The following is a 17289-nucleotide window of genomic DNA, read 5'->3' as shown; positions in this document are numbered from 1 at the left end:
ATAATTATTTTTTCCGCTGCGAAACTTTGTCATTGTCGTTGTCGTCGTTGTTTGCCTCGCACGTCATATGCTGCGTATGCGTAATATTTCGTTTCGTTTTATGCATGCAATACCCTCTATATGTAAATACATACATATGTATATACATGTATGTGTGTTTGTGTATGAGTTTCTGTATATGCGTTGTGGCTTTAGACCCAGCGTGACGGCATGGGCGTAGAAGTGTGTGAATGAGGTGATGGAGGGGACTCTGACAGTTGTCATTGCATAAAATCCACAGGGAGTGTTCCTTTTAAAGTGCAAAAATTCCAAATCATAAATTTCAAATCAGCTATGGTCAGTTTGATAGATAATAATAGGACAGTTGTTTACAGATTTACAAGGCTATACATTGATAATTTCTTGGCCATCAAGCTGGCCATCGGTATCTACCGATAATGAATTTCTATATCTAAGCTGTCTCATTCAACAGTCTAATTTGATTTCCGTCACCGATCTGGATGGATTTCTGGGTAGTACTGTTGGTTCGGTTGGTTCCTTTTTCACATTCCATAGCAACTAAAAGTGGAGCGGAACGTGTGGTTATTTTTATTTTAATTATAAAACTATAGCGTTATGCAAATTTTTTCTTCTTTTTTTTAGCCCCAGCTGCGGGGCAACAACGGGAGAAGAAAAAAAATGTTGTGGCAAATTGAAAGGTGGCTTATCCACCCAACCCCCCGCCATCCATCTTACCATGCAACGCCATCTAAATATTCAGTCTAAACCGCTTAGCTCAACCTTTCAACCCAACTGTCCCACTGAACTCCTGTGGCTCTCAGTTAACTAAATCGGTTATTTTAGTTGTTATTGGCTTAGAGGAGAGCAACAAGAAACAGATAGAGGGCAGGGGCAAACAGAAGGAGGCAGGCAAATCATGAAGTTTGAATTGGCTGCTTGCAAAATCTCGCATGGCTAATTGTTTAATTGCATTTTATTGGCGGCTAAGCGGATTTGCTTTTTTCACATTGGCAGCCCGAGGGGTGGACTATTTATTCGATTTTTTTTTTCTATGCACTGAACAAAAACGTATATCATATATTCAGTGGAAAATTTGCAACTTAAATATAAAATCAAATTAAATTCGCTTTAAACTGCTGTTCAAAAGAAACCATGAGATGGCCAACTTTTACCATCGTATTTATTATTATTATTCATATCAAAATTGAATACGTACAAAAATTAAATGCATTTCCAATATTCTGGTATCATATGGATTGATGAAAAATAACTGTTGACAGCTTTTTGATTATGGGACTTGTTATATTTTTGGTACAACGAACGAATGAGGCAAAAACAAAAAAAGTGAACAACAATGACAGGCTAATTATAGTTGGAATTGCAATTACATAAATGCAGTTGGGTCTAAAAAACCTCATTTAAATGCATGACAACACACACACACACACACACTCACGCACACACGCATATGCACACACCTGAGTGAGAGAGGAGAATTAGGTGGGCAACAGCGCTGGAGGATGGTACTTTAGTTCAGCTTAGTTGTATGACTGTCTAGTTGGAGATAGGTGCTTCTACCACTCCTCCTGCTCATTCTCCCTTCATTATCAACAACATAATCAACCACTTACTACAACAACGAAACTGACTTTTCATTGTGCAAATGTGTGTGTCTATGTATGTGTGTGTGTTAATGATTAGCAACGTTGCCGTTGTTGTCGTTGTCGTCTGTAATTAACAAACACACACACAGACAGAAAGAGATTTCCACCTTTTCTTTCAGTTGTCTCCTGCCTGCATCCTCCCTACCTTGCCTTGCTTACACGTGACGTCACGCATAAGTGAGAGTGACAAACACTTAAACGTTAAATGCACCCAGGCTGAGGCATCTCTCTCTCACTCTCTCTCCCTCTTACTCTCTCGTAATACAGTTCAGGTGTCATTGCGTGTGCAACACCGCGTATGCGACATAACTTTACTTGCATTCGCTCTTGTCCTCTCTCTCTTTCTCTCTTATACTCCATACTCTCGCTCTTTGTCTCATCTAGCTATCTCGCTCTGCGACGTGCTCGTGTAAGCGTGCATGTTTAATTTGGCATTGCATACTTTGCGGCGTTGCATTGCAATTTTTATGTACTTGAAGCTGAGATTTTATTACATACTCTACTACTCCCATATGAAGTCAGTTTATACATGTGTGTGTATGTGTGTATGCAGGGTATGCCATTAAAATGGGCAAAAGAACTCCTATGCACACATATTACCACAGATTTAAGTGAATTTCATAAAAATAAAAATAGAGTTAACAATGTTGTCACAATCTACACTCGAGAGTAAAGTGAAAGAAAGTAGTTAAGACTTAAAGCCAAACAAAACCATAGTCCTTATAATCCTATTTGTTTATAATAAAAAATAAAAAAATACACACACACATATAAAGTAATTGTCAATTGTAACTCGTACACAATTTAGTTGTACATCTCTTCTACTTAGTTAAAACTTCTTGTATTCTTAGGAACAAAAATTTAAGTAGACTGTAATTAATAACTAATTAAATGAAATGTTTCTACAATTTCTGGAGATTTTTGTTTCCATTCGATTACCTTTATCACACCTTTCTCATCGAAGGTCTTAAACTTAGTTACTCTTTTACAATTTGCATTTTCTGATGACCTTCAAACTAGTTAATAAAATGAACTATTTAATATATATGCAATAACTTTACTAATGACTATTAGTTTGGTTGGAAAGTTTTTCATAAACTGTAAAAGATGGTTTTGAACCTTGGCCCCGCGTCATAAATTGCCGGTGTAAATTAAAAGTGCATTACATTTTAATTGCACACACACACACACTTCGTTGGTCGCCCTCTCCCCCCATCCTCTCGACTTCACCGCGTTGCTCTTCAGTTCACTCAGCTTAATTATAGTTATTATATGCAATTTAATTTTATTTACATGAGCGTTTTAAATGTAAGTTTATTAATTTTTAAGCGTATAGCACATATAAAATATTGTCTTATTTGTATTTATTGTACTTACATTTAAATATGATTTGCATGTGCCATTTTATTTAAATATTTCATTTCTTTTTCCCTTTTTTTTTTGTAATTCTCATTCTCTCTCTTGTTTTTTTTTATGTTTCCATTGAATTTTATTTTATATATTTATGGTAATTTGCCTGCTTATTGTATGTGTGTGTCCTGTCTTGCGTCCTGTGTATTATCCTGTTGCGCTGGTATTGTAGCATTTTGGAAAGCAAAATCAGGTTTGCATTCAATAAACATATATGTGTATATTTGATTTTACGCCAAGTTTGTTGACGCTAACGCAATTTCGTTTCTATCGCCAATTTGTTGGCATTTTTACAGACAACAGTCGCTGCTATCGGACGAACAGGCTAAAGAAGTTGAGCAAATACTCAATGCAGCTGCCCCCAGTGTGGGTGTGGCAGTAGCTGCAGTTGTTGCCACAGCAACATCACCGACCAGCATTAAGAATCTCATTGAGGAATTGCCAGGAGGGCAAACGCAATCAATTGCCAACGGGGAACAGAAGCAGCCACAGGATATACAAATTGCAGCTGTTCCTGCTATTATTGAGGAGACGACCCAGGAAAACGAGGAGGACGACATTAACGAAGAATTGGCGTTGAACGTGCAAGAGAAGCAGCAGCAGCAACATCATCTATCGGCGGAGAATATTGATGACGAGGAGGACTCTGATGACGTTGAGGCGTTGGATATTGTGGGCATTGGTCGAGCTGCTTCATCATCGGCATTAAATGCCACATATGTGAGGGCACAGGACAGCACCGAAACAGAGCCAACCACAACGACACCATCGACCACACGCCATGACGATGATGAGCCAGAGTGGCTGAGAGATGTCCTTGAGGCACCCAAACGTAGTCTAGAGAATCTATTAATCTCTTCTTCATCTTCGGTTCGTGGTCAGGAACAGCAACAACAGCAACAACAACATTCCGATCTTAATAGTACTTACAACGTGGGCGGTGAATCGTTACACGAATCAATCGTATCAGTCGAATCCACACAATCGGATGCCACACTCAATCAGACCACAACCATAGATGATAGCATCATCTCGAGCAAACATAATTCCACCTACTCTCTGGCAGATGCCGAACAGGCAACTAACTCCACAGTCTTAAGCACTGGCCTAACTGAACTCGATGATAGTCAATATTATATACCCGAATATCCACCCGTTCGTAGCAAGGAAGTGCTTGTCGAGGCTGGTGTTCACTATTTCGAAGATGGTAACTTTTGGATGGAAGTGCCAGGTAAATAAATGAGATTGAGACTTGATTGATTGAAGATTGTAGAAGCGTTTTAAATTTAAATCTTTCTTTCGTTGTAGGTCTCTTAGACTTTGATGACGACGACTGCTCCTATCCGCCCATAACAGTGCGCAAGAATCCCAAAGTACGCTTCAGTTCGGGACCTATACATGTGTATTCGACCTTTTCGGTAAATGATTACGATCGTCGCAATGAAGACGTTGATCCTGTGGCCGCTTCGGCGGAATATGAGCTGGAGAAACGTGTGGAAAAAAATGCACGTCTTTCCAGTTGAATTGATGAAAGGTCCTGAAGGTTTGGGTCTAAGTATAATTGGCATGGGCGTTGGCGCCGATGCTGGCTTAGAGAAATTGGGCATATTTGTTAAGACAATTACCGATAACGGAGCTGCGGCCCGAGACGGTCGCATACAGGTAAGAGACATAAAGTCATTCAGACCCATGGATATAAAGCTAAACATTGTTTCTCCTTTTGTAGGTCAACGATCAAATTATTGAGGTTGACGGAAAAAGTCTGGTTGGTGTTACCCAAGCATATGCTGCTTCAGTTTTACGCAACACATCTGGTCTAGTCAAATTCCAAATAGGACGCGAACGTGATCCTGAAAACTCGGAGGTGGCCCAATTGATACGATTGAGTTTGCAGGCCGATCGTGAGAAGGAAGAGCGTCTAAAAAGGTACTTAAATGAGGATAATCCATTTTGATTGATCAAAATTAATCTCTCTCTCTCTCTATCCCTAGACAACAAGAGGAGTATTTGCGACGTACTCTCGACTATTCGGAGGATTCCACACAACCCGTGTCAGCTAATTCAAGTGTGTGCGAGGGACCATCGAGTCCCGTACAGGTTGAACATCCAATGGAGGTCGAGGCCACCCATTCACAGGAGGTAGAGTCCTTAAAACGACTACTACAGGAGGTAAGTTGGGCTTCGAAATTATCAGTATCAGTACATAAAAGAACGAACGTAATGGAGGCTGTTAATCGACCTAATTAAATATTATATATGTATATACTTATTCACATATATAACCATATATGTATGTATGTGTGTGTGTTCTCTTTTTTTCTCTACTTTTTTGCTGAATTTCATCATGGATTTCATTTCATGGATATTGAAATGCAGCATAAAGCGGTAATTGGATAATGGAAAATGTTTATTTCAAATCAAAATCGATCAAAACAAATTGTAGAGCACAGTATCAAACACATTTCAAGAACCAACAATCATTCTCTATAATTATATATTTAATTTTATTTTTGTATTTAAATTTATTGCTGTTGTTTTTGTTATCTTCTTCATTTAAATTACCCGAAAAACAAAAACAATCCAGAGCGAAATGGCTTGCCTGGTGAAAGAAGAAATTATTTTAAGTCTAAAACGAAAGGTTTGTTATTATTTTCATTTTTTTATTCTTTTTGTATCTTCCTCCATCATTTTTTTTTTGTATCACCTAAACCCCGCCATCATGATCATCATTATCATTAACATTCTCATTATCGTTTCATCATTAATCCGAGCACCATATTAAATTTCAATTTAAACCCATTCAACTTGACTAATATTTGAAATCTCTTCACTATTCCACTCTAGCTGGTCAAGCTTGAAACTACGGGCAATGAGAATGAATTGCTTAGCGAACGACTGCGTCAAAGTGAACGTGAATTGGGCAACATTAAGAAGGAGGCTGCCAATTTGCAGAATATGCTGCAGCAATCGCAAGCCCAGTACATGGCATTGGACAAGAAATATAACAAGGCCAAGCGCTTGGTGCGGGAATATCAGCAGCGTGAACTGGATATGTGCCATCGTGAGGAGTTCTATCAGCAGCTGTTGCAGGAGAAGGACACTGAATATAATGCGCTTGTGAAGAAGTTGAAAGATCGTGTTATCAATCTGGAGCATGAGCTGCAGGAAACGCAACGTAAAGCTGGTTTTCCGGTTGGTCTGCCCTATGATAGTGCCACCTTAAAGTTAACACCACAAATGATGCGCAAGGCGCCACCAAAGCCATTGTTTCATAAATTGGAAACGGAATTATCCGATACGGAAATCTCGGATCTATCGCCCGATGGCGATGGCGTCAAAACGGCAACTGTGGAGCGTAAGGTGCCGGTTAAAGATGAACTAGATGCGGCTGTGCCGCAGCACGAGCTCTTGGATAATTCTGTGAATAAAACCAAAATCGAATTGGGTGAGTTTGAAAATATATATATTATATAGTCATATTCAGTTCCTACATTCTCACAATCCCAAATAAATTGAGAAAAAAGAAAACCAGAAAAAGGCAACCGAAATGTCGCCCATTTTCTGTTGCCAAAAAAAATGGGATTTTCTTTATGCAGCCTTTTTTTTTTTTTTTTGCTATAGCATACTTTTCGGTTGCTTTTTCATGCTAGAGAACATTTTCACTCCCTTTTTTCACCATCATGGTTTTTTTTTTTTTTTTTTTTTGAAATTTTTCGCATATTGTTTTACTCTCAGTCTTAATCTACATACATAGATAAGTCTCTTTAGTTTTAGTTTCTTGTGCTTTGTTCATTGTCCATGCTAAATGTCATTTTACATCTCTTTCTCGTTCTCTCTCTCTTTCTTTCTCACTTCTCTCTTTCGTTTCGCTCTGATTCATTTTGTGCGTTTGTTTTATGTTTTGTTTTTTGTTGTTGTATGTTGTCGTTCATGTTTGTGTTTCTTGTTTTTCTTCCTTTTGTTTTTTTTTGTTTTTTTTTTTTTTTGATTCACGCTCGTTCGTTCGTTCGTTCGTTCGTTTGGTTGGTTGGTTGGTTAATTGGTATTATTGCTGTGACTGCCACGCCTACACGCTGCGCCCTCATTTTGCCTAATCGTACCGCATCCACCAAACTGTAACTGCACCAAATTCTTCGATATCGATAAACCATATATAAACCAAAGCCTCCCGTGGTGGTCTAGCCCATCGCCAATTGCCCTCAAATGGCAACGGGACCAACAACAGTAATACAAATGGCCTCATCAGCGATCAGCAGCAGCAACTATCGAATGGAAATCTCATGAAACGCAGCAGAAGCAACAGTCGCAGCTCCGATTGCACTCTCGATGACACCGATGACGATGAGGATGATGAGGAGGCTCAAGGATCATCTGTTGCCATAGCTGTCTGCTCGGGCGAGATATCATCATCCATAGCAGCAGCAGCAGCAATAGCGACATCGGGATCTATTGCCGCTGGTTCCGGTTTGAGCCATGAGGCAGCAGCCATCAGTCTATCGAATGGCAATTCTCATCTATTGGCCAATGTTAATAATTTGCTGCAAAGCCATCCCCCAGCCATGGCCAGCCAAGTGGTCATCTCATCCAATGGTCATCTGGGCACTACTACGCCAATTCTACTCAATTCCACCTCTTCGGCTTCGTCCAGCTCTTCGAATCAGTCCACAGCACGTGAGGCTCAAATCAATCAGCTCTATGCCCAGGTTCACAAGGATCCCAGCAAACAGCAGCAGCAGCAACAACAGCAACACCAACAGCAACATCAACAACAGCAACAGCAGCAGCATACTGTCTCTAGCATGTTTAAGAATGCTCTGGGCTCACCAGCGGATAATGGCGGACTCAATGATTTCCATCGTGGCAGCATGACCACCTTTGGTCCAGCAGCTTCGCATAATAGCAGCAATCGTGATCTCAATAGTTCATATGATTCCATATTGGGATCAAATGATAAGTTATCGGAAAATGATCAAGCCGAGAACTGGATGTATCCCAGCCGAAGGCGTGTGGCATCGAATGGTAGCAAGTTGCCGGGAGTTGGCTCAACATTCACCGATCAGCTGAACCAGGCATTAACTGAGCGTGAGAGGTGGGTTTGGACATTCATCATTCATCATATATGTATATCTGATCTCACTCTCTTTCTCTCTCGCTCTCGCTGTGTGTGTGCGTGTGTGTTTGCTTACAGGCGCCTGGGTGATGGGTCATCTCGTCATTCTAGCGATGATTATACGGAGATCAATAAGAGTCAAAGTGCTGCTGCCATCAATTGTAAGACACTGATCAATGAGATACGCCAGGCGGTAAACGAAGCACAGCCTAAAGGTGATAAATATACAAATTACAGAAATATTATTTTCCTCTTTCCCTCCCCCCCACCCTCTAGATGAAGTTCCCAAATTTAGATCGATTCCCTAGCTCTCCTAACTATCCTCCTCAATCAATCATAATGCCATTTCATACAATACCGATACCGATTTTCTGTACATACGTTTATCTGTTTATACTTATATTGCTAACCAAATAATATTAATATATATATATAAATATATATATATATGTCTGTGTGTATACAATATATGAAATATATATGTTTCAGTTCTATTTGAGCATAATTACATAACCAAATATATATATCTATCTATCTCTGTCTCTCTTTCTATATAAACATATATACCTCTCTCTCTCTCTCTCTCTGTTTTAAATGTGTAATTAAGCCTTGATTCATCTGCAGCCCAGTTTTAACTTTATGAAAAATCATTAATTTAGAAAATATTAATACATATATTGAAATTGTACTAACCTCAGTTCTTCTATCTATTCTTTCTCTTTCTCTCTCTCTCTCTATTGCGCGCACGCGCTTGCTTTATCTTAATCTTAACGCGTTCTATCTGTTGTCTCCATTTGTGAACTAACGAAACAAAAAAACAAAAACACCCACGAAAAAAAAAGTTAAACAAGTTGTACCCCAATCCCTTTCACCGCCCGGCACAGTGCCCTGGCAGCAGCAACATCTACAACAGCAGCAGCAGCAGCAACAGCAACAGCAACAACAGTCACAATCGGCCCATGCCACTGGTCCACCATCACCCACCAGCATGTCATCGGGTTGCTCCTCCCCGGGCTATTCGCCCAGTCGTACATTGGATCTTTCCGGTTCGAGTTCAAGCTTTTCAGATCGCAAAGCAGCCGCAGCTGGTTACAATTACAAGGGAGGGCCGGTCCATGAATGGACGAAAGAGCAGGTGAGTCCTGAATTAACCAGGTTCTTCTTAAGATTCTTTGTAAAGTGAGACCTCTTGTTCTGGTTTAATCGAAAGGTCGGCCATTGGCTAATGGGCATTGAGCTGGAGCGTTATATACCTGTCTTTAAGGAGCATAATGTTGAGGGTGGAGCTCTGTTAACATTGGACTCGAAGGATTTCAAAACGCTGGGCGTCGGCGGTGATGATAAGCATCGACTGAAGAAACGTCTAAAGGATTTGAAGGCCAGCATTGAGAAGGAGCGCAAGGATATGGAAAGAGAGCGACGGGAACGTGAGAAGGCCATACGCAAGGCCGAAAAGAAGGCGGCCAAAAAGAAGTAGAATTAGTAGATGAATTTTAGATATTTAAGCAGTAGCCAAAAACCAAAATTAATACGCAGTATATTGTAGTAACACACCCAACCCATACACTACACACACACACACACCATACATACATACGGTTATAAAAAAACCCTATTTATATATAAATATATATTAACAAATATATACCCTCATTTTTTTTTGGAAATACATACACACACGCAAACGAAACACACATATAAGCATATATTAATTATATATATATAAATACGTACTATACATTTTAATCTAAAATCTAATCCTAAGAATTAAGCATAAAAAGCAGCAAGCAGAAAAGGCAAACAAACAAAAAATCACAGACAAGAAGTTGGCTATTAGAAAGAAAAGAAAACACAGAAACTAAGAAATGGCAGATGCATTAACCCAACAACAACAACAACATAAACAAAAACCTTGCAACAACCAACACAAAAACAACCAACCCAAATTAACAAAATTAACAACAACAACCAAGAAAAAACTTTAACGAAAATTATTAACAACAAATACCCCAAAAAAAAAAAATTTAAAAAAAAAAAAACTGGCGTTGGACTGACTGATTTTTATGATTAATTTTAAAAAAAAAAAAAACCACACACACACACACACAACAAAGAAACTATAACAAGAGAGACAAGCAAAACAAATGAAGGGACTTTTCTTTTAGTTTTTTGTTGTTCATTCGGAATGAATTTTAAATTGAAAACAAACAAAACTCTTAATGGAAACTCGATGTGACTTGAAGAAATAATAAGTTTAGCAGCTGCTTTAATAATTATACTATAACTAATATGAGATACTAACATAAGTTAAAACAAGTAAAATATCTCGTTTTAGTTATATGTCCGTCTCCGACTCCATTATGCCCTTTTTTTCTCTCTCTCTCTCGTCCTTTTGATGTATGTATTCTTTGTGGGTCTAACTTTTGGTTAATCTGTGTAATTTTAATGACTAGCCTATATAATAATATATATATATATATAAATATATTATTCGATCCTAGATATACTTACTTACCTATATGATATGATACATACATGTATGTAATGTGTATTAGTAATTTGTCAAGACATCCCCATCTATATATATATATATATATATATATATATATATATATTGTGTGTGTATGTGTATAATCATCTTAAATATGTATAATCCCCCTTCACAAACAAACAAACAAACAAACAACCAATTTAATGCTAAAGTATTGTATTTGTATTTGTATGCTACAACAACAACAAGAAGAAAATAATATTATTATTAACATTAACAGTGTTTCGCAAGAACATTTAAGTACTTAAGTAGAAAACAAAACTAATCATTTCTGCATTGCTCTGACTGAAATAAAGTGAAGGAGTGAAGAACACATTTTCAAAATTAGCTGCATTAAACAATAACTGCTTAAAAACAACTAAAATAAAGTTGAAAGTCTAAAATTAGCTTATCCAAATTGATAAATTGTTTTTGAAGAGTTTTGTGATTCTCTCATTTGAATATATTTTCTCTGCAAATGGCTAATTCGAATGTTCTGTCTAGCCTCCTTCACTTGTTCAGATCCCAACACTCTCCCCCTCCACCCTCCAACCCCACATGTCCAGAAAACTTTCAATGCTGAAGAACCACACAACAAAGAAAAGTGAAGAATAATAACGTTTTCTGTTCATTATGTGAATGATGACTGTGGTGTATTATTTATATTTCTATTTCTATTTCTATTCATGTGTAATCTTTAGTTTGTAATTGTTTATAATTTTCACATTGTGTATTTAGTATTTCGCAATCATTTGATTTACTTTGTACCATAAACATAAATGTAAGTTGTAATTTTATTTATGTTTTATTTTAGGCAATTATTAATATTTTTTTTTTCTATTTATCTGATAACTATATAAAAAATACATATGTTGCAATAAATTTTTACATTATATTTAATTCTAGAGAACTCGACAACAATTGCCACAAAATGCCATAAACAACTTATAATTTATAAAAGAAACAAAGTAAAAACAAAAAAAGAAATTAGTAAATAGATTTCTCATTTTTCACTTGAACACACAAAAAACAAAAAAAAAAAAAAAAATTAAGATAAAAACCAAAAGAATTAGCATATTTAATGATTAATAATACTTAACCAACATATTTATAAATACGAAATACTCTCTCTCTCTCTCTCTATCTCTCTATCTCTCTCTCTGAATTTCTCTAACTAACTCTCCTCTCTCTATGTCTCTATCTCTATCTCTCTGTCTGTCTATCTCTCTCTGTAATTGTCTCAAAAAATATTCTTTCTGTCTACTCTAGTTTGACTTTTAAGACAACCCGGTCGTGGCCAAGAAGTGGACACACTAACCATGTGACCCCAAATCGAGCCCAATGTCCGGCAGCGCATATTCACCGCATGTGCATTAGTCACTCGTCTCGTTGCAAGTCCTTAATATAGCTTTTGAAAAGCTCGCCTCTAAATAGTGCCACAAAAAAAAAAAAAAAAAACCAAAAAAAAAAAACAAAAAAAACAAAAAAACTAAAAAACCAAAAAACCAAAAAAAAAAAGTACACAAACATTTAAAAACGAACACCAAACCGTTAAAACAAACACAAAACAGAAATGACGACAACCAAACAAAAACAGCAAAAGTAAACGAAATCAAGTGTATAGTCTAACTAGTTAGTTGGGGGGAGTTACCTGTAGTTTAAGGACTAACCATCCTTGTCTGTGTGTGTGTCTTAGTTCTTTAATCTTCGAATTCTCAATTCATGAGACTTTTTCAATGTGATTTTGATTGAAGTTTCCTTCTCTCAATGACTCACAGCGAAAGCCTTTCATTTTGGCCACTTCACTTCCATTCTGAATCAGCCACCCATCCACCTCTCTCTCAGTGCCAGTGCAAGTGCCACGTGCCAAGTGAGGGGGGTAATGGGAGGAGGAGGAGGAGGTGGAGGTGGAGTGTCAGATCGTTTCAATACGATAAAACAAAAAAACCTGAATATCATGAAACGGAAGCGCCACGCGTAACTCCCTCCCAAACAACAACAACAACTAGCGGCATCAGCAACACCAACAACAACAACCATAAAACAACAACAACGACAGCAAGAACAAGAAATCGGATTGAATATTATACTTACATAATATATTGTTATTTTTGACAAATGTTTTTATTTTTATTTTATTTTTGGGTAATTGTTTGTAAACGATTTTTACATCATATTTAAAACAAAAAAAAAAAAAAAAAATACAAAAAAAAAAAAAAAAAAAAAAACAACAACAGAAACCAAATCGACGATCGAGAATCAAATGCTTATAATTAAAAACAAATCAAAACAACAGCAACAACAACAACAACATAACCAGTTGAGAAAACAAAGCAAAAGAAGAAGCACATTGGAAAATTTGAGCTATTCGATTAGAAGCAAAACACACACACACACACGCACACGCACACATACACACATTCGTGCCTTTTTCATTGCGAAAAACCGTCCCACAAAAAAAAAAAACGAAGAAAAACCAAAAAGAAAACCAAAATGTCCCTGTGAGAAAACAGAATAGGATTTTCCGTCGAGAATGTGTTGAATTTGTCTTGGGGTAAGGGAAAAAGGCAGAAGATCAGCTTTTTAACACCTTCCCACCCAAGAACACCTCCCACTTTACCTACCTCCCTCCACCAAACCCATTTCCTCCCCCGCATCCCAGGTTCCATCTCAACATTTCCAAAAACAAAAACAAAAAAACACAACCCTAACAAATTTTTTTTTTTTTTTTTTTTTACTTTATCACAAATATCAAGAATTAAATACCAGAAAGAAACATTTAATAACCCGCAATTGCCTTAAAAAAAAAATATTTAAAAAAAAAAAAACAAAAACTATAAATATATAAAGTAAATAAATAAATTATATTACCCATTAGACATTTATTCATTTAGTTTTCCAATTTTATGGCTTGTCTTTTAAATTTCCTTAACAAATATTTTATTAAAAAAAAACCAACAACAACAAAAAGTTGAATGGATTTTGTGGCAAAAAAAACGTCAAAAAAATGTCATTTATTTAATTATATTTTTAGTTTTATTAACAATTTACTTATGCACTTGGTATATCATTCATTCACTTAAAAACGTTTCCACGAATGGATTCCCTTGGATTCAATGGGAACACTTTGGCTGGAGTTTTCCTGGACTTGTTCTTTGTTTCCTTCAAATCAAATGAAATCAATCAATTTCAATGCAAGTAAATGTTAGTAAACACAATTCAATATTCACTCTCTATCCATCTCTCTCTCTCTCTCAATCAATCAATCAATCAATCACACACAAATCATCATCATCGAAAAATTAAATGCAAAACAATTTGAAAACAACTCTTACAAATAAAATCATTGAAAATAATAAGCCCAATACACACCAAAATAATAATAAAGACAACTAAACTAATGAATTATATTCCAAAAATAAACGTAAATTTAAATGCAAAATAAAAAACAAAAAAAAAGTTGTTCTTCTTGAATTTTTCTCTACTCTTTGCAGATTACTTAAAGAATCAATTTTGTTTTTGTTCTGCAATTTAGTAGAACTTAAATTAATCTCCTCAATATCTTTTTATACCATACACCCATAGGGTGAAATGGTATATTAAAGTCGCCAAAATGTATGTAACAGGCAGAAGGAAGCTTCTCCGACCCTATAAAGTATATATATTCTTGATCAGGATCAACAGCCGAGTCGATCTAGCCATGTCCGTCTGTCCGTCCGTCCGTCCGTCCGTCCGTCCGTCCGTCCGTCCGTCCGTCCGTCCGTCCGTCCGTCCGTCCGTCCGTATGAACACGCAGATCTCGGAGACTATAAGAGCTAGAGCCACCAAATTTGGTATGTATACTCGTGTAGTATGCACATGTTCAGAGTAATTTGGAATTTCGGCCACGCCCCCTTACGCCCCCAGGAATCACATAAAACTGTTTTTCTTAAAAAGTATGACAGCTAGAGACATCAAATTTAGTTTGTATACCCGATTAGTTAGTGCGCAGAAATTAACTGTTCAAACTTTTTGCCACGCCCCCTTACGCCCCCAGGAATCACACAAAACTGTTTTTCTCAAAAAGTATAATAGCTAGAGACATCAAATTTGGTTTATATGCTTGTTTAGTTAGCGCGCAGAAACTAATTGTTTAAACTTTTTGCCACGCCCCCTTCCGCCCCCGGAATTTACATAAAAGTGATTTCCTTCAAAACTATGATAGCTACCGACATCAAATTTAGTATGTAGACTAGTTTAATAGACGCGCAGATATTGGCTATTTAAACATTTTGCCACGCCCACTTCCGCCCCCGCAAATTAAACAAAACTGATTTTATCAAAAACTAACAAAGCTAAAGTCACCAAATTTAGTATGTATACTGGCATAGTATGCGCGGAGAATTTAGATATTTTCACATTTTGCCACGCCCACTTCCGCCTCCATAATTTAGAAAAAAACGATTTCCTCCTTTAGTTTTTTGACTATCGCATTTAAATTTGGCAGACTAATTTATCTTATCTATTTCTACCAAACTACCAAATTTTATTGAAATCGGACTAGAAACATGTAAAATATGCGTATGAACGTATTTTACTACGCGGTCCACAAGGCCAGAATTGGACGTTGGCTAGTAGCGGCGCTAGAGTGCTCGTGTGTTTGTAGAGTGAGCGAGATAGCACATAGTATAAGACATGTAAAAACAATTTAATAGACATACATTTGGTCTTCGAAATAAGAAATATTTGTTTCACCAGGTGTATGGTATACCCAAGTCGACGAGTCGACTTACTTGCTTCATTTAAACTATATTTGTTTATTTTTTTCGTTTTGTTGGTGATCTTAAACTTAAACCTTTTTTTTTGTCTCGGCTTCCAACTAACTCAATGAACACTTCTTTTAAGTAGAAGTTTTCAGATACATAGTTTAACATAAGATAAACTAATATTTAGTTTAGCATTTAAATGAATATTATGAATTTTTTATAAATTTTTTTTTTTTTATTTTGGGCGAGATCGTTTTACGTCTTTGATTTATACTAAAGTACTTTAGTTCTTGAACTACAAACGAAAGTGAATTGAATTCCCCATCCAATTTTTTATTAAAATGAAATGGCTTTTAACGTCTCTCATACATATACAAATATTTAAATATACAGTGAAACCTCGAGTTTAACTTCAAGTCCCTTGAAACGATCGAATAATAATAACGGACGTTGACGATACTATACGACACCAGGACAAAGCCTGTTACGCAGCTCCCACCCGACCGACCGGAGCTATATGAATAGTAATCCGATACTGACAATTTTCATACTTTATCTTACTTAAAGCCCTTAATAAAATAAAAAAATATCTTAATAAAAAGACCCAAAAAAAAAAATTCCATCGCGATAGATTCGAAGATGGCTGAGTAAAACGCATACGCACCGAAGGACGGACGGACAGACGGACATGGCTATATCAACTCAGGTCGGAAACGTCTTCTTCTGTGCGTTACAAACATCTGACCAATTTTATAATACCCTCTGCAAGGGTATATAAAACAGACAAACAAAGAATTCTATCTTTGAACTAAATAGGAAAGGATAGATAGATTCCTGAGCATTTAGCAGGGAATAAAAGGTTATAATCAGAGCAGAGGACCCTAACAGCTTTATGCATGGCATAGTTAGAAGAACAACGACTAAGGGTTAAAGGTATAATAGGATGTCTACTCCGTCTAGATGGTACCGACAGATTTACCTGAGCTAATAACTCAGGCGAGTCAATATCATAAAAATAACACCAAGCATAGGTATAAACAAAAATTTGCTGTTTACCTTTAGATTCGCTATATTGAGGTTTCACTGTATTTCATTCTTCAATGCGTTTTAGTCACAATCTAGTCAAAAATGATCTTTTAATTGCAATTGTTATTGATAAATTTAGTTTAAATTACAAAATGTAAAGAAAATGGGCAAAAAGTGTTAATAAGAGTAGCCATTAAATACTTTTGGCAAAAGGTTGAAAGGGATTCCTTTCCTCCATTTTGATCAAACATGCGAAATCTATGAGTTTTCCAATGCCACTAAAAACGAAATTTAGCCAAAATATGCATTATGGTCGATGTTAGAGACTTAAGCCGATTATTAATGGGTATTTAAGGGGAATTTTTTAATTTATATATATATTTTATTTTCAAGTGGTTCATTCAATTCTCATTATCAGTATTTTCATTCGAATTTGTATCTCTAGCACGTTGCGCGACAATCGCAAAGGGACGGACGGATGAATAGATGGATGGACGGACCTACAACGCACTGTTTACGCACACACACACACTTTTATGTCGGCTGCAATCATAATGAGTTTGTTGTACTAATACAACGCAGGCGCAACTTGACCTCTTCTCTTGCGTTTCGTTTGTTTTGCTTCTTTTCTTTTCTTTTGGGTTTTTTTGGGTTTTTTTTTTTGGAGATGTCATTTAAGAGATATAATGAGCAACTCTCGAAACTTCTTTTACTCTACATGTAAAGTAAACTGAATGGAAATTTTCGTTTGTGTTTGAGCCTCTTTGGCTCGCTTATCATGTGTGGGAATTTTCCACTTTCCTC

General features: G+C 36.6%; 1 protein-coding gene across 1 annotated transcript in view; it reads left to right on the top strand.

Annotated features, from left to right (window-relative positions):
• The window catches only part of Spn (Spinophilin), a 56582-nt gene extending 46704 nt beyond the window's left edge, over positions 1-9878 (top strand). Inside the window, 12 exon segments of the mRNA XM_068286586.1 lie at positions 3247-3267; positions 3371-4305; positions 4383-4573; positions 4575-4736; positions 4801-5000; positions 5066-5243; positions 5659-5712; positions 5919-6519; positions 7239-8163; positions 8263-8399; positions 9069-9319; positions 9395-9878. Of these exon segments, the coding sequence (XP_068142687.1) occupies positions 3247-3267; positions 3371-4305; positions 4383-4573; positions 4575-4736; positions 4801-5000; positions 5066-5243; positions 5659-5712; positions 5919-6519; positions 7239-8163; positions 8263-8399; positions 9069-9319; positions 9395-9661 (3922 nt within the window). The 3' untranslated portion in view covers positions 9662-9878.
• Positions 9879-17289: the final 7411 nt, after the last annotated feature.

Source organism: Drosophila tropicalis, unplaced genomic scaffold (assembly GCF_018151085.1).
Source record: "Drosophila tropicalis isolate 14030-0801.00 unplaced genomic scaffold, ASM1815108v1 contig_443, whole genome shotgun sequence".
NCBI lineage: Eukaryota > Metazoa > Arthropoda > Insecta > Diptera > Drosophilidae > Drosophila > Drosophila tropicalis.
This window is presented reverse-complemented; position numbering and strand designations above follow the sequence as displayed.